The sequence below is a fragment of the Vigna unguiculata genome, chromosome 8 (assembly GCF_004118075.2).
Source record: "Vigna unguiculata cultivar IT97K-499-35 chromosome 8, ASM411807v1, whole genome shotgun sequence".
Lineage (NCBI taxonomy): Eukaryota > Viridiplantae > Streptophyta > Magnoliopsida > Fabales > Fabaceae > Vigna > Vigna unguiculata.
The window spans coordinates 9797985-9817160 of record NC_040286.1 but is presented as its reverse complement, the minus strand read 5'-3'; the positions used below and the strand labels follow the sequence as shown (position 1 = coordinate 9817160).

Genomic DNA, 19176 nt, shown 5'->3' with positions numbered 1-19176 from the left:
GAAAAAGAATGAAGGAGTGGATTTAGAAAATAACAGTTTCACTTCATCCTCTCTAAATAGCAGAGATTTGAGTTACAAATATATCCCTATATATAATAAAACCACTAAATTATTTATGTGAACTATCATATTTTTTTAAATAATTATTATATATATTATTAATTAATTATATATATACATATTATTAATTATTATATATAATATATTATTATTTATTATTATAATTTTATATATAATAAATAATAATATATGTATATATATAATAATTAATATATTAATATATCACAATTAATATATAAAATAATTATTATTTTTAAGTATATAATAATTAATAATAATAAAAATTATATATAAATATGTAGAATAATTAATATTAATTAAAATTATTAAAAAATAATAATATATATAATAATTACTATTATTAATTTTTATATAACTTTTTTTGAAATTTAATTGTATAAATTTTTTTACATTCATAAAAATTTAAACTTTTTTATATTAAAAATTCATATAATTTTAATATTTGTTTTAATTCATATTAATTATTTGTAATTATTTTTATAACATCAAATTACAAAACCATTCTCTTTTTTTCATCAAGGGTATTTTGGTAACTTTATAATTCTATCTATTTTTACAATTTATTTTATCTATCACATCAATCAAATCTCTCACTAATTTTCATAAAACTTATCTCCAAATCCACTCATTTTACCATCTAAATCCACAAAAAAAACACATATATCCATTCATTTAAATCCACACAAATCCATCACACTCTCCCTCAAATCCATCTATACAAAAGAACACACCCTAAAGAAAATCACCTACACCATAAAATAACACCATAAAATAACATCTATGCTATAAATAATTAATTATTTTTCTAATGACTTTATATAATTTTTTATTTATTTATAGTTTAATAGTATATTTTTTATTTATTTTAATAATCATTAGAATAACACTTTTTTTGTTATAGTGGGGAAAAAAATGGATACAGGGACATCTCTTTCAAATAGTATGTAATTATGTTTATACGTTTTCTTAATAAACTTTAATTAATAATAATAATAATAATATCACTAATTTAGTAAATTAGAAACACTATTAAATATTTTACTTAAAAATATTATTAATATTTTAAATCATTGCATTGAAATTTAATATTTTAGATTAGAATATATGTAAATCACTGATATTAATTATTAAAATTAATAATGTTTATTTTTTAACATATTTTATTCACTAATTTACTTTTTTATGAATATATTTCAAATTAAATTTCAATAACGATCAAATAATTAAATTTTAAAACTCAGTTCACAGTCTCAATCCCAAATTTTACTTAAAAATATTATTTATATTTTGAATTATTACATTGAAATTTAATATTTTAGATCAGAATATATAAGTAAATCACTGATATTAATTATTAAAATTAATAACGTTTATTTTTAACATATTTTATTCACTAATTTACTTTTTTATGAATATATTTCAAACTATATTTCAATAACGATCAAATAATTATATTTCAAAACTCAGTTCACAGTTTCAATCCCAAATTTTACTTAAAAATATTATTAATATTTTGAATTATTACATTGAAATTTAATATTTTAGATCAAAATATATGTAAATTATTGATATCAATTATTAATATTGATAACGTTTATTTTTTAATATATTTTATTCAATAATTTATTATTTTATAAACATATTTCAAATTAAATTTTAATAACGTCAAATAATTAAATTTCAAAACTCAGTATTATTTAACTTATGTATTAATACGTTAACTTATTATATTAAAAGTTTAATGTAACATTTTATATAAAATATTTAAATTACTAACATTAGTATTATTCAATTTTATTCCTATAATATTTTATATTGACTTAAATTATTAATACTATTTTTTTATAAATAAAAACCATATATTTAATAATGATGAAAAATAATTGATTAAAAAAATTTAATTTTAAATTTTTTACATTAAATTATTAACTATTTTTAAATATATCTATAAATATCATCATTAAATAAAAATAATTCCCATGCATACATTTTCTTTTCATTTTAACTTTTAAATAATTATTATTTTAACTAGAATAATTATCTTATTAATTTTATTTTTTAATATAAATATTTATTTATATTTATTTTTATAATTATTACGATAATAATTTTACTATTTTTGTAATTAGAAAAGTTAACACATGGCAAGTGTTTCCACTAAGGAAAATAAAAAAAATCTGCACACTCATAAACAGTATTTTCTAAAGAAAAAAACAAAACAAAATGGAAACAGCTTCTTTAGAAACGGCTCCACGACATATTTCTCTCAGTGAACAATTAAAAAGTATATTACAATGAATAGAACTTGAAGGTTCTATTAATGGAACTTTTTTAATTTTTATATTTATTGAAGAAAAAATTTCTACCTTTCTCATGTTTCTATTCTTTTTCCTCCATTCTCTTTACCACTCCTCTCGTTTTCCCTTCCTTTTTTGTTTTTCCTTCCTTTTTTGTCAAATCTCGCAGTGCTTCTCTTCTAACCTCTCTTTTTCTCTCTAGGGTTTCGCTCTCATTTTAGATTCACAGCAGATACTATCTGTAGATGCTTTGTTTCTTCTCCCAACCTTTACTCGATCCGGATTCGAATTCCTGACATTTTTTCTCCGATCCGCTTTTCACCGGATTCGAATTCGAACATTCAACTATTGATTCCACAATTCTCTCCGAGTTTTGCGTTGAGTTTACTTTTCGAATCGATGGTTACAGTAGCTTAGAGAGTTCAATATTAAAAAAAGGTTTTGATCCTTGTGCTTGTTTTTATCGGATAATTGTGTAGATTAATAATGACTAATGACGATGATTATGATTATTTGTGGTTTGTGAACTTGAAACCTTTTATTTAGTTTTTTCTTGTCTCTGTTTGCTGTATATCAGATTTCATTTATTGTTGGGATTTGAGAGTATTTATGTGTTTTTCTGTGATTTGCTAGGTACTTCAGGTAGATGGTATGCGGGAGTTGTGTAAGGTCTTTTTTGGTTGTTCAAGCTGGAACCTTCGCCAACAGAGTGAGAATCAACGGATTTGTGAGGAGTTTGCGGGTAGTTAGTGGTTTTTCTTACTGGCCGATTCGTGAATACAAGACAATCACAGGGATGATGGTTGATACGGGTTCTGTGTCAAGGGCTGGACCCCTTGTTGATATGATGCCTGAGAAAGATGATGATGGTAGGTTTGCCAGTGGAGGGTGGAAAAGGTGAATATGATTCTCACAACTTGCTTTCAACTTATGCTGACGCCTTGAAAATGGCATGTATATGTTCTGATTCCATAGACGGAATCTTTACTTTGTTGCCTTGGTACTATCTTTTATCATCCCCATTGGCTTTTGGAGTTGGCGATTCTAACTTAATAGTTCCATTTAAGATTTCAAGAGTCAGTTTTATGTTTGGAACTTGTTATCTGGAATTACTTTTTGTTTGACCTTGTAAGGAAAAATATTCTTGACTACCTTAACAAAAAAGGTGATTGACATTTCTTTTAGTTTATACAACATTGACAACATTGATGGGGAAATTTTTGAGATTAAGAGACAATTTTAAGGTGCTATCAATGCCAAATTAACCTTTACTGTTCAAATCAGTATTTTCAAAGGCCCCCTAACAAGGTTTTTAAATCATTTGGTTCATGTGCTGGCTTGGGTTTTGCTTATTGAACTGTGTTTCTTTTTGCTCAATACAAGCAGCAAATATTCTTATTTCTACGAGGTGGACTGGGGAACATAGAACCAAACTCCCTGTGCCTTAAAAGGTTAAGTTCTTTTTGTAGGAGGTAATACTATTATATGGTGGAAGCCTGGATTTTAGTAATGTATACTTGAAAGTTGAAATGAAGGAGTTAAATTCATATTATTTCACTCTAATCTATTTAATTTTCTTAGTTAAATTCATCTTCATTAATCCGTACTATGAAAAATCAATGTGAAATTTTAGTAAGAGCTTGCATTGGAAGAGTGACATTAATGAACAATTTAATTTGCTTGATTGACTGGATTTGCTGTTGCATGTTATACTTTTCCTGATATATATTGTGATCTAATGGTACTTATTTCATCAAATTTTTATTTGGCAGTGAAGATGGAAGGCTTAGCTGTGGGTATTCAAGTTTTCGGGGGAAGAGAGCAACAATGGAAGATTTTTATGATATCAAGACATTGAAGATTGGTGGCCAATCAGTATGCCTATTTGGAATATTTGATGGTAAGATTTTCTGCTGGATTTCATGGGAGAAAAATAGTTCTTTGATCTCAGTATATGTGTATTTGTTCACCTGACATGCAATTAACGTGCGAATAAGTTTTTAAAATTTCATGCAGGTCATGGTGGTTCTCGAGCCGCTGAGTATTTGAAGGAGCATCTCTTTGATAATCTCTTGAAGCATCCAAAATTTTTGACAGATGCCAAATTGGCTATAAGTGTGTTCGCTTTCTCTCAATTATTGTCATGAATGTCTTGTTGTAATGTCTGTTGTTTATAATTTATTAATGCTTTCTTGTGTGTTTCAATATTGTTGAAAGTATTTGATGCTCATCCATCTCATGCTTGTCATTTTGCCTTATGTGATCTGTGGCTGGATTCCTGCAAGGAATGTTTTTGATCTTCCATCACCAGTTTTTGCAATTATAATAACCTCAACGAGCTTGCAGGTGAAACATATCAACAGACTGACGCTAACTTTCTGGATGCCGAAAAGGACACTTTCAGGGATGATGGATCTACAGCTTCGACAGCAGTCTTGGTTGATAACCATCTTTATGTAGCTAATGTTGGAGATTCTAGGACCATAATATCAAAAGCTGGTAAAGGTAAAGTAATAACCTACTATTTTACGACATCTTCTATTTATAGTTTTTATTAATTATCTTATAATATTCTAAAGTTTAAGTTGTCATATCCTTTATAAATTCTGATGTAGTATTTAGTAATATGTTAATAAAATTTCTCTGTACAAATTGAAATAAGTGTTTATATTTTAATGATGTGATGTGATGTTGGGAGAAAGCTTCTTGATGATGTAAATACAGAGATCACGTGGAAGATGCAGCATTTCAGACAATAGTTGTCTGATCATATGATAAATTTTCTCCTATAGTTCCATTTGAATACATTTTGAAAAAATGATTGGTAGTAATATTGTTAACTAATTGTTTCTCTTTTGGCAGCAATTGCTCTCTCTGAGGATCATAAGCCAAATAGAAGTGATGAGAGGAAGAGAATTGAGAATGCTGGTGGTGTTGTCATGTGGGCAGGTTAGATTAGATTTATATTTCAGGAATATAAATGGCCTTATTAAATAGTTCCGCTGTTGAAGTTTTGCTTCTGGCACATTTAGTGTATCATACAATGGTGATGGGTTGTTTCCCTTGTTATCTTTGGACTCAGTTGAGATTTCAAGTAATTTATGGTGACATTGGAAGCTTGAGCTGACTCTATCTTGGATCCTTTTGATCAGGGGTCATGTTGGCAACTTGAAACAATATTGATATGCATGGATTTATGTTCTTGCTGATGGATATGCCATATATATCCCCACTTTTTTTATCTGTACAGTTTTTGTTATATCTCATTTATTATTATATAAGTACATAGAGTTATGTAAATTTATTGATGCGATTTTATTATTAAATTTTCTTCTGCAAATTTGGAACAAAGTATAAGTCATTAATCACATCTATACAAAATAGTCGTACCTAAGAATGGATTGGAAAGTGAAGGTAACTGTTATGGAATATGGAATAATATGGAATGTACTTTCCTACCTAAAATGCAAAAATAAGATAAACAGCATTGTTAGTAACATTTAATTAAAACTTTAATTAAAAACAGATAGGTCACATATGACATGCAAAGTAACAAACTCACTTTAGTTAAGGTTGCAATTTTACTCCAAATCTAGATATATAGAAGGCATTCACCAAATAAAAGTTAAAACCTAAATTGAAAACAGATGAGGTCACAAATGACATGTAAAGTAACAAACTTACATTAGCTAACACTGCAATTTTACTCCAAATCTAGATTTAGAAGGAATTCACCAAATAAAACGCAACTTTAAACGAAAACAGTCCAACCCTAGATCTCTTTAGTTAATTATTTAGTGCAGCAAAAACAGTGTCAGAACTGAAACCCCAGTCCAAACTGCAGCAACATAGAGAAGCAGGAAAGAGAAGAAAACCAATGCAGTATTTAAATGGCTTGAAGTTGATTAAACCAAATACCCAGCTGAACCAGCTGCAAGAGAATATCAGATATAAAGCTGATAAAAGACTATGGAAACAAGCAGATCAGGTTGTCTCCTAGCACTACAAAGCAAATGACCTAAGGGAAGTGATCAAATTGCCATACTTAGTCTTGTTTGTGGCAGCAGATCAGCACCAGAGGGTGCAGGGTTTGACTGTGTAGGAGCAAAATCAAAATGGGAAGAAGAAATAAGGCTTGCATGCAGGCTCTTTAAAATTGGGTTGGTTTTCTGGGTTTCAGTAATGGGCTTTCTGGTCATCATGGTTGGATTGTTTGGTAACACCCAACATGATATTTCTAGAGAAAATTTCCGAGTATAATAGGATTCTGGGTGCCTCCAAATTTCTGTGATGTCATATAAGCAAGATAACATTTTTTCCTATCATGCGTCAGTGTGTTATGTGATGCGTGGACTGTAATAAAGTGGATGAAACCTACTGGGCTTTTGTATTACTTGTTCCATGTTCCACCACACAAATAATTTAATTAAAGTAGGTGTTATTGTTGACATTAGATTGATTTATGCAAGTAATATACAAGTTCTAAGCTTATGGTTAGAATAATATGTTTTATATCACCTTAGAACCTGGCCAAACATCCAAAGAATGGATGATTAATTTGGGCAGGTGATATTTACTTTTCTTTATTTTGCTGGTCAGGTACTTGGAGGGTTGGAGGGGTTCTAGCAATGTCTCGGGCCTTTGGAAACCGTATGTTGAAGCAGTTTGTGGTAGCAGAACCTGAGATCCAGGTGATTCTTGATTATTGTGGAAAAATCTGAAAATTAACGGTCTATTAATAGCTAGAGATGATTCACTAATAATTAGTTTCATTGGATAATTAGTACCTAGTTTTTTCGAGGAAATAAATTGGTAGGATAAAGTTTAATAATATTACAATTCTTGCGTTGAACATTTGTTAGGAAGATTGGTGGGTCGTGACTCAAATTTTCAAGCTGCAATTAAATTCTCTATTTACATTAGTATAACATAAGCATATGATCATATTAAAAAAGTACTTTTTAACAACTATTAATTTTGAAGTTACTAAAAGGCTTTTACTTGTGATTAAAGATGTTCTGTTTTATTTTTTTAAATATCATGTTGATTATTTAAAAAAGTAGTGAAGTGCATCAAATCAATGGAAAGATAGTAACAGTTAGAGAGAAAAACTGAAAAGCCCATTGCGTAAGACTTCATGGCCCTAAAAACTGAAACCCACAACCTTTCCATTGCACTTGTTAAACTATAAGAAATAGAAAGGCATTGAGCTAAAACCATGTTTTTCTATGACAGCATGGATGCTTTATATATATTAATTAAAGAAAATGCAATAAATTGAGGACATATGATATCCTTTAATAATAAAGTTATGATACACGAATAGACAAAAATACTCCTAACATATATAATCTAGAGATTCTAATGATAAAAGGTCACCACCTTATTTCAATGATTATAATGCTCTTCCTCAAGCTGGAACGTGTAAGTCATATTTGCTCAGCTTGGTATGCATATGATTGATCCTTGGTCCTCTTAGATACATGGTGAATATGTGGGCTAATTGTTCACTAGAATTCACAAATATGGTGATGTCTTAATGCTCCAACTTTTTTCTTGTGAAGTGATAATCTACCACAATATTCTTGGTCCTCTCATAAAAGACCGAACTCGAAACAATGTGAATGCTTCCTGGTGTCACACATAGGGTGCATTTTGGAATTTTCTTCTAATTTAAGCTATTTGTGGAGTTGCTTTAGCCATATGAGTTCACAAGTGACAAATGTCATAGCCTTGCATTTTGCTTCTGCACTTAATATGGTCATCACATTTCATGACTTTTCCATGATATTAAATTACCTCCAACTGGAAAAAGTAGAGCTCTATTGCTTTGAGACCTTGCCTTGTCGGTGTAAAAATACCCAATGTAAGTATTTTCCTTATGTTGATAAGGCATTTTCCAAGAGCATTCTTGATATATTTTAGGATCTTTGGACTGCATCCCAATGATCTTAACAATATTAGGACGAGTCACAATGAGTTAATTTAGCTTACTATAAGCATATCTCCTAGGGTCTATACGACCCCTGTTTCTTCTAGATTGTTCAGAGCATATTTCCTTAAGATATGACGAAAACATCATTGGATTGAAACTTCTATACCAAGGGAATATATCAAGTGTTCATGATCTCAAGACTTCAGACATTGTAACTAAGTCTTTGGAGGGCCTAAAATTAAGTTCATATATGTTCCAAGCTTAGTGCGAACAATTTGTGTTTTCTTTAAAGAATGCACTGTGGGATTCTTCGTGCCCATGACTACTCTAGAGAACCAATTTGGGATACACTTTGATACCATTATAGAATGTGAGGTTGGACCTAACTTTACTCACATAAAAGCAACTTGTAAGGTAAAAGTTGTCCCCCGCCAATGATGTGTTTTATGGAAGGTGGAATAACCTATCAACTCAAATTTGTGTTGAAGAAACCATTCTCCATGGAAGTAGCTTGGAAGCTTGTGGGCTGGAGACAACATACACAGGAACAAATCTGCAATAGAAAATAGAAAATGAATCGAGATAAGAAAAGGATTAGGACACACAACCTTTGAATGAATTCCAAGGATGAGTGCTATGGACATTCTCACTATATCTTCTGATGATTAACTAAGATATTCTAACCGAACCCAAGTTGTAAAGAACCTAAAGGCTATCAGTATGCAAAGTTAATAGAGTTTGTCCTTTCTAGTTAGTGATTTGAAGTTAATTGACATTTCAAAAAATCACTCTTTCCTGTGTATAGGGTAATTTATTTAATCAAGTTGTCTTGAAACTTAACATGTGTATATTTCTTGTCACCTGATGTGGATAGGAACCAATGTTTCAGTTTTTTTAACGGAATCTTGTCACCTGATGCTTTTCATCTATAGAAAGCTCAAGATATGTGGCTTATATCAAGCTGTGGTTGTTTCCCATAGCAGCACAAAAATATTTACACTGTGGTGTCAAAATAGGTATGGTCCGATGGTTCAGCCTGAAAAAGGATATAAAACAGCCCGGATCAGGTAAGAAAAATGTGGCCATAATTGAACTGAGTCAATTTTAGTCCCACCCATTTAGTTTGTGGGGCAGCCATTTGGCTTTAGGTTGGCTGACCTGTTTTTTAAAATAGTAATATTTTGAAATTTTAAAGAAATAATTTATTAGAGCACATGTCTTAATTTATATATCAAATGGTTTAATTAATGTTACTTAAATTTTAAAAATAAATTTTTATATTTTATTTTTTGGGTTTAATTTTTTTTAAATGGATCAAAAGTAGATCGATAGTTTGATATAGGTCCGGTTCATAACAGCACTTTTTTTTTACACCTTAGCTTGTTGGTCTGGGTCACCCTTTTGACATTTCTAACTTAGACTATCTATTTTCTGCTCATTATTGCCCTGCACAAACCTTAATTTAGTTCTTTTGTTGAACCACTTCTGTGATGTTAATTACCTCACCTTTGTTGCAATCGATAGTTGCATATTAAAGTGATAAGCAACATAGTTTGACAATGAATTTATCTTTTTATATGCTTTCAGGACCAGCAGATGGATGAACAAATTGAACTTCTTATTCTTGCAAGTGATGGACTCTGGGATGTGGTACAGAATGATGTAAGCTGTCTTACTCGTGCATTTTATTTATTTTGTGCATATTTGATGCGTCATTCATATTAATCTGGCAGTAGTGGGTTATCTATTTAGTTGGCCCGTAAAGGAAACAAAAAAAAATTAAAGAACATAGATGTCCATGTTTTACCCTGTGGAATATTGTCATCCTTCTGGAACCTCTAATCAAATCCGTGTTTTCAAAGAGTATTGTTCAGTGGATAAGAAAAGATTACCTATCATCAAATAGCCTAAGTTAGGGAATCTGCGAAGGGAAAGAGAAAACCATCTGGTTGTGCTTTTGGCGACTGTCTGCTTGCAAGTTGTGACTTGTGCATTTCTGCTTCTTTCTTGGACATGCTATGCTACCTGGAAAGTAGCTCAATGTGGACCGTAGTTGTTTTAGTATAGCTGGATAGGGTCTTAAGGTTGTTTATTGTCATCCATTACTGCAAATGAAAATTGAAAATTGAATACTATTATACATGGGACATAACAGTATTTTATATCTGCAGAGGTTTGATGTAAGTATCAAAGAAAATGTATTTATGTTTTCCTAGGACTAGAAGTAGTGCCTATTGCGGTGTTCAATGTTCGTCTGTTAAATACTTAGTTGAGGTGTTTTTATTTTTTGAGTGATATTCCATATCTACTCTGTTTTTTCAGGACGCTGTTTCTCTTGCCCGCACAGAAGAGGAGCCAGAGGCAGCTGCTCGGAAGTTAACAGAAGCAGCATTTTCCCGTGGGAGTGCTGATAACATTACATGCATTGTGGTGCGCTTCCATCATGACAAAAAAGAGATGCCTAAACCTGACAAAGCAGAATCAGCTAGTGCTCAGCGTGAGTAGACAGACAGACAAAGTGAAAGCACATGTGCATGTGTTTGTTCTGTTCGCCTCAAATTCAATGAACTGAAGTCGGCACATGCATGATTTCAGCAAGTGATTTGTTTATTCGTTAGTTTTCTTATGTAAGTCACTATTGTATTGGGATTTTTGAGTCGTCTTCTTTTCATCACTGATTTCAGCTTGTTTCCGTATATATTTCTAGTTTTTGTTTGTAGAGGCATAAAGATGGTATTTTTCTTCTCATCTAATAAATGCAGTATGCATTATTTTAATCATACTGCTCAGACCTTAAGTATATTAAGGTAAAGTAAAATTGGTTTTTACATAAATTGAAATGTTTGTGTGCCAGTAATTTTTTCTAAAACTTATTTATAGATTAGTTTTTGCATGAAAAAATTTTAACTGATTTCTGACAGTTTATTCAAGCGTAATGTAGTTAGAAATCGATTCATTTATCACGTTGGTCCTTTAGATTATGTTTGTCGATTCGACGATTGATTAATTTGTCATTATTTTCTGTAGACTATGTTTTTGACTAGTGCATTAACTTAGTAGAAATATTTTTATACCGGTAAAGACTTGGTCAGATTGATTCAGAGTTGGCGAAAAGCAGTTTTACTTTTTATTTTTAAATGTAATTTCAAATATTTTTAAGATATGAAAAGGTAATTTATCAATTATTGTTCAAGTAAATTTTCATATGATTGTAATTTTGCTGTTATATTAAATTATAATTTAGTTTTATCTATTTTGTTTAAATAGCAGATGAACATTGTAGTATTTATTGAAATTTAAATTTAAGAAGTATTTGACTTAGACTTTTTAGTGTATGTAAATGTTAGAATTTATAATTTATAATTGCTTTTTTCATTTAAGTTTTCTGCATTAAAAGGAATACTATATTTATTGTGAAAATATGTTAGTTTTTTAGGTTCACTTTCTTTTAATTTAATTGTAACAATTGATAAATATTTGTTTTAAGAAAATAAAATTTAAGCTTATTTTTACTTTTATAATACTTTAAATATACGTTTCTATATTGAGGATTGAATATCTTGATAGTAGGATTATTTAATAGGAGGTGAGAAAAGATTTAAAAGAATTGATAGGTTAGATTCTGAATGACTTTGGTATTATTTGAAAGAAAATAAAATTTAAATTTAACTTTATTTCACAAAAATTTATTGGATAAATTAAATTTTATACTAATTTATATATTATAATTTTATTATATCTTTAATTGATATAGGATTATATGCAATTTTGTTGTTAGTAAAAAAAGTTATACATCATGTTTTGGATAAGGTTCTTATTGAGTAAAATTTATTGTGAGATGTCCCCAACAAATTGAGGATCCTGGATGAAATATCAAAGATATTTTACAAATCTCATATGGTGACAAGTGTGTGCTACGTATCTCCTAAGAGGTGATAGAGTGCGTGTGTCTTGTCATCTTTCAAGAGGAGATGGTTGATGTTGAATGGATGATTGATCCTTTATCACTATGAGGAATTATATTTAGACATTAATGAAAATCAAGTACCTTAAGATGCCTAATGGAGGACAATGAGACCAAGAACTAAGATTCGAGGCTTTCTTCTTGCACCTCCTAGATTTTATTGCACCTTAAAAGTTTTTTCAAAATTCAAAAATATACCGTTTGAACAAAATCAGGATATCATATCTGAAAATTTAGATATCGACTTTCAGGAAGGATACTTTTGAATGTCGATATCCTATTAAGGTCCTTTATATATATATATATATATATATATATATATATATATATATATATATATATATATATATATATATATATATATATATATATATATGTATGTGTGTGTGTTTGTATATTTGTTTTTTATAATATATTAAGAAATAAAAGAAACTAAGAAAAATAAAACTTAAAAACCGTTAAACTTTAAATTAAAGAAAATATAAACAAAAGAAAAATATATACATAATATATATATATATATATATATATATATATATATATATATATATATATATATATATATATATATATATATATATATATATATATATATATATATATATATATATATATATATATATATATATATATATATTAGTTTTTTTAACATCTACAAATCACAACTTTAGTCCGATATTTTTATGGGGAGACGATATTTGGAAATAATTTTGGAGTTTGTAATATGTATTGGTTTGTTAAGGATTATATTAAGTCCCTAAAATTCATGGACACTCATGAGATAATTCGACTTGTTGAGTGGTCTCAAAGCTAATAATGGGGTGTTTCTTTTTGCACCCAATTTTTTCTTGCTCCACCCCCATAGCATAGTTTTACTTTATCCACCCTCACAATTTCTTCGCTCACCTCCCCGATCTTTTAAAATAACAATTTTACCCTCCAGAAAAGTGATTTCTGGGTCGTATATTTCGGAAGCTTTTTGGAACAAGCTTTTCAGAATTTTTGAAAGAATATTTTCGGACCAAAATATCTGGAACAAAATTTTCGAAACAATTTTCAATCTATTAAATGTGTTTCAGAATAGATTTTTGAGAAAAGGATTTCAAAAAACAACTACTTCAAACTCATAAAATTTCCTGTGGAATAAGTTTTTTTGGAATATCCATATAAATATATTACTAAAACAGCTTCCTGTAAAACATGAAATACGTTTCAGAAGAGATTTTCCAAAATGAGTCTTTTTCGCATTTTCTCTCTTCTTCCTGTACGAGAAATGGTGCGGCAGTGGAGGCAGTAAAAGTGGTGGTGTAACGTGGTACTTTATTATTAAAAGGATAACGATATTTTAATTATTTTTTTAACTAACTTTTAATTAATCATTTCAATCATCTATTATTAAAAGATAATAATATTTCATTCTTAGATGATCACGTTACTGAAAAAAAATTAAAATACATGATTGATCTAAAAATGATAAAAGTAATGAATTAAAAAAAAAGTTAAAATATCATTATTTTTATTTAAAAAAGTTTGAGATATTTCTTTATATAATGAGATGCAGCTAGTAATTTTGGGATGCAAGAAACAATAATCCGATGGTGATAGATACTTAGATGAGGCATTATGAGAATACTGTAACCTAGTAATGCACGTATACGTATATAAGATACTATATGTATATAAGATACAATACATATTTACTATGATATAAAGATTTTAAAAAAAGAACATTATATTTGTATACTAAAAATTATACAATAATTTTTAAAATCATAATAAATATATAATTATTATTGTGTAAATTTAAATTAATATCCCATGTATTAAAATTGTCAATATAAAAAACTATAAATTATTATCATTATTAGAATACTACTATTTTATAAATTAAAATAAATAAGTAAAATATTTTAAAATATCAAACACACGAATATATATCGAATTAAAATAAAATTTAAAATAAGAGTGCATAATAAATTATAGCCCAAGTCTTATAGCCTATAATAACCAAAACAGCGGGGAACTACATCATGCTACTCCTGACGCAACTATAAACAGATCAAAATTTAAGGTATGCATTGTAAAATACCTCTCAGCAACATAAAATCCTGACATCTAAAGTCATCTATAACCATTAATCTGTATACAGTTAAAACTTCCTAAATTTATTTGGGCGATTTGATCCAGATTCATTCTCTCGGGAACGGTTGAATTTACCCCCTCTCCCATGCTTTCTTCCTCTGCAATGAAATGGAATTTTCACCAACCAAAAATATATTAAGTCAAAAAAAAAAGACATGGTGGAGGAGTTACTAATTTTACCTTCCTCTGTTATTCATAAATCCTCTGCGTTTATCCTGATTACCACGAAGCAGGCTCCAGTATTCTCTCTCCGCCTCACCTGAAACCATACCAGAACAACAGCTCTCAGATTAACCAAAAAAAGAAGATTGGGCAGTATCAGTCAATTTATCCAACAGAGTCCTTCAATTGCACCAGCACATGTCATGAGTACATTATTAGTGATAATAAAGGAAAAAATAATTAGGTAGATGACGAAATTTTGTTGATCAACATATGAAGTGGATTTTTTACCAAATACAAATGCATATGAATAACTCATGAAAAATTAAATTAGATGTGAAACAAACCAGTCACTGGATCCAGAATAGCAATACAATTCTTGACAACTAAGCCCTCCTTTTCAGAAAGAACTGCAGCTGCACGAGCTTTCTGAGCACCTTCAGGTTCTTCAAATCGGATATATCCCGACTCTTCTCCAATCTTGAAATCAACGTACTGAACAGCCAAACAGTATAAGTTTATACAAGTCTTGATCGGTTCAGTCAAATAGCTATATGATAAATTAATAACCAATCTTTTAGGGTTTAAAGAATGAAAGTGAGACAGATTAGTTGAACCCACCACCAGGGTATTCAAAAAACTAAGCAAAAGATATCATTTTAAAAGTGCAAGAAACTCCAAAAGAAGAAGTGGTAATTATAACAAGATAGCTGTAAAATGGACAAAAATCAAACAAAAGGCACCAAGCAGAACAGCCGAAGAAAAGGGGAAAACCCAATTACCTTCACGGTACCAAACTTCTCAAAGACAACTTTCAAATCCTCTCGTGAGACAACAAACTTGTTGTCCTTATCCGCGGCAGCAGAATTTTTTCCATCAGTTTCTTTACTCTTTTCCTCACCCTCAGTTTCTTTTCCTTCACTCACCTCACCATTTTCTTTATCATTCTCATCATTTTCTGATATATTTTTACCACTTTCCTCAGCAGCAATTTCAGATGGATTTTGTTGATCGGTTTTGGAGATATCATGAGCATCATTGGTTTGTTGTTCAGGGTTATTTTGCTCCGATGGAACTTCATCAGAAATAATTTTTAGCTTGAAGGCTATAAGTAACCCTATAGGGTAGCTGTAAAAAACATGGATAATTAGCTAATAAACTTATCTGTTTTCTTGTAGGAGCGGGGATAAAAAGAATTGTTAGTATCTTACTCTGCTTCTGTACTTATGTTACTTTGGTGATCTACACCCACGGGTGGACGAAATTTTTCTTGCTCTTTTAATTCTTTCTCTCTCTGCACGTCAAAGTCCTTCCTGAATTGGATACAATAAACATAAACATCAGATAATATGTTTATGTAGACTGTCTTCACACTCTAAAATTCTCATGGTAGAACAAAATCCAACGTTGCAACTGAAATGCATTATGTTCAAATTTTCAACGTAATGACACAAGCAAACTGGCTGTAAAGCAGTTACCATCAAACACTTTTTTTTCTTGTCTTTTGTCCTATTACAAATATCAATAATTGAGAACCTTTTAGCAATCTACTTTTTCAAAGGAATTTGACATAAAATATTGGACTATCCCTCCCTTTCTTCCACTTACATAAGAAATTATTCTAATTTACAGAAAAGAGTATAACACTTTTTTATTATAATTGATCAATAAATGACTCAGAACTGAATTAATATGAGCATTCTTACTTTGGCTTTAATTCTAACTCAGCCCCTGCATAGACAAGACTTTGCTTCAAAATTTTTTCCATTTCTTCATCGGATGAAAACTCAACAAGAGCAGTGCCACAAAAAACCCTTTTGTCTCCAACATGGCGAGGCAACCGCACGCTGTTAACCTGGAACAGAAAACTAGAATTTATCACTTTTGTTACATAAAATAAATTATACAAAAGCACTCTACCACCAGGACCATCTTACAAACTCTTTTATCATTGAAGTTACCTATAATCTGAAGAATGTAAGATAAGATTCCAGAATTTTATCTTTAAAAATGAAGACAATTTATTTATAAGAAGCGTATCAATTCTGCTCCAATTTCACATCAAGATATTTAATAAACTTCTATACAGTTTTCACTCCAGTTGCCACATACCATACATCAAAATCAATAACAATTAGGAGAGGAACTACAATTTTCCCAAGCAAAAATGTTATAATGCAAAAGATAGCTCCAACAATCTAAACAATACCTTGGCATATTGACCAAAGAATGCCTCCACATCTTCAAGCTTCACATCATATTGAAATGGCGATGCAGCAATTGTTCTTATCTCTACCTGCTCAATTACCTCTTCTGGCTTCAGAAGCTTAGTTGACCTACCAACTTTGCTCCCTGAAACATAAATAAACAAATAAGAAAAATCATTTTATAGCAGTTAAAAAGTTCACATCAGATATATATATATATATATATATATATATATATATATATATATATAAGGCTAAATTATAATATATTATACTATATAAGTAAAAACCTCACCTTAGAAGTCAGTTTTATGAGGTTAAATTAGGTATAAGCCCACTTACTAAGATGTTATCAAAACTATTCTGAGATTACCCAAGTCAAGTTTATAAGGAATTGTGTCACCCACTATCGACTGAGAGATGATAAGAATGCAATTGGTGTGATTGACATCAATAAAATAATTCTTTAGTTTTTAAGTATTTTCATCCATAGTCTCACCCTAAGAAACACAACAAAGTTAAAAATAAAATTTAACTTAAGACCGTTTGATTCCTCTTCCACTCATTTCAATAACCCCTAAAAAGTTTTAAAACAATTCAAAAACAAAAGCACCATAAACATTACAAGCAATCACTATAAAACGTATTTCAATAGTGAACACAAAGTTGTGGAAATAAGAGGTTCACAAGAATAATTTGCCATGTTTATCAAAAGAAACATGGCAAGAAGGTAGAAAAAGTGTCCAAGGAGAAAAAAAAAAGAAAAAAAGCTAAACTTCGACAGCTTATTCACATTGCTACAGCATGGCAAGGAGAAACACAGTCTCCAGGTCTAAAGGAGCCACAATAAAGAAAGAATTTACACAACCAATAAGCCAGGAGGAATTCACAGTAATCTTAGATTCTTTAATTATGAATAATAATAAGTTAATGTCTAAACTAGCCACAACAGTTTTTTTTTTTTTTTTACAAAACCTCGTGTTTTATAAAACCAAACACATGCATAAAAAAAGAAACTAACCATCTTCTGAGAGTCTGACCAAAGCCGAATCTTTCAAAGCTTGAGCAACAGCTTTGACTGTATCGTCGGGCACCTCCGCCGACTTAACTTCCTCCAATTTAAGGTGCTTTCGCATCCGGTTAAAAGAACAAATAAGAGCCAAACTAACCACTGTGTGGTTGCAGGAAAAGTCAAGACCAACAACATCGCAAAAGACAAAAAAACAAACAATTAGCCACAATTAGCTTGGATTGATTAAATAGGTTTTAATGGAATCAGAACAGCAACAGGATCAAACACAATGTCGAGTCTCCCTATATGGTATTTTAGAATTGAAAGAAAGAAAAAATGACAAAAAATGATCACAAAGCCTTTCGTAATTTCGAAATGACTCCTAAATAAAAATTTGTTGTTCTAAGGCTATGTTTTCTTGTGAACAAAAATCCATTTAATCAACAAATTTGAAGCAATTTATGAGGGAACAAACGCGGAATAAAGAAGAAGGATACTGCCATCTTCGCTTTCACTGACGGTTTTCTTGAGAAAGTTGTCTCTGGGAAGGTTGCTATCACTGAAGTAGAACTCCACCTGTTTGGGAAAAAAACGCAAACAAAAGTTGAATAAACTACGCCAATGAATATAGAATAGCGAAAAGCAAAACCACTGTTGCAAACCTGTCGTACGACTTTCTTCGCGGTTTCATCGTCCAGCGACGCGGTCGCCATTGTTCAGAACCGAATCGAAGAGCGGTTTCGGAGAGGGAAAGCGAGAGAGTGTAGGGTTTTTAATTTTTAGAAAATTTGCAATATCTTTTCTTCCCACTTATATATATACATAGTCACACCACAATGCTTAACTGCATATATATATATATATATATATATATATATATATATATATATATATATATATATATATATATATATATATATATATATATATATATATTAAAAGAAATGCGCCATATAAAAATAATTAATTCTTATCATAATTATTAAAAAATAAATATGAAATATATCACTTATATAAGATTATTATAAATATTTTTTTTATCGAAGATAGTTAACTAAATTTAAAAAATAATTATTAAAACTAAAGAATAAAATAATTTATACTAATAAAATTAAATGTGTAAAAAAAGTAGTTGTAAAAATTTAGAAAATGAAATTTTGAAAGTGATAATATTGATAATAAGTAAGACTCAATTATTTTAATATTAAAATGTTTTTATAAATAGTTTTATTATAAATAATTTTATTATTTTAAAATAAATTATCTCTTTATAAATAACTTTTCTATAATTTTTTGACTTTTCTACAAGGGTGTATTTTTTTTTTTAGATTGATCTAGGAGAGATGGAGATGAAGAGATTGAATGAATTTAAGGGT

The 19176-nt window shown here is 29.6% G+C and overlaps 2 protein-coding genes across 3 annotated transcripts; one reads left to right on the top strand and one right to left on the bottom strand.

Annotated features, from left to right (window-relative positions):
• The first annotated feature begins 2453 nt into the window (after positions 1-2453).
• LOC114194133 (probable protein phosphatase 2C 76) lies at positions 2454-11131 on the top strand. 2 transcript variants are annotated; one of them, XM_028084203.1, is made up of 9 exons: positions 2454-2816; positions 3021-3275; positions 4151-4278; positions 4395-4493; positions 4725-4883; positions 5241-5327; positions 6978-7069; positions 9901-9975; positions 10636-11131. In XM_028084203.1, the coding sequence occupies exons 2-9, from the start codon at positions 3025-3027 to the stop codon at positions 10816-10818; spliced, it is 1074 nt and encodes a 357-aa protein (XP_027940004.1). In that variant the 5' UTR covers positions 2454-2816; positions 3021-3024; the 3' UTR covers positions 10819-11131. The 2 variants fall into 2 exon arrangements, with proteins under 2 accessions (XP_027940004.1, XP_027940003.1); XM_028084202.1 differs by having other exon boundaries at positions 2455-2816; positions 3012-3275.
• A 3079-nt stretch (positions 11132-14210) lies between these two features.
• On the bottom strand, positions 14211-18600 carry LOC114193133 (la protein 1-like). The gene is made up of 10 exons (XM_028082836.1): positions 18463-18600; positions 18298-18376; positions 17810-17959; positions 16791-16933; positions 16288-16436; positions 15793-15894; positions 15364-15709; positions 14929-15076; positions 14600-14678; positions 14211-14517 (listed from the first exon to the last, which is right to left on the bottom strand). The coding sequence occupies exons 1-10, from the start codon at positions 18511-18513 to the stop codon at positions 14427-14429; spliced, it is 1338 nt and encodes a 445-aa protein (XP_027938637.1). The 5' UTR covers positions 18514-18600; the 3' UTR covers positions 14211-14426.
• Positions 18601-19176: the final 576 nt, after the last annotated feature.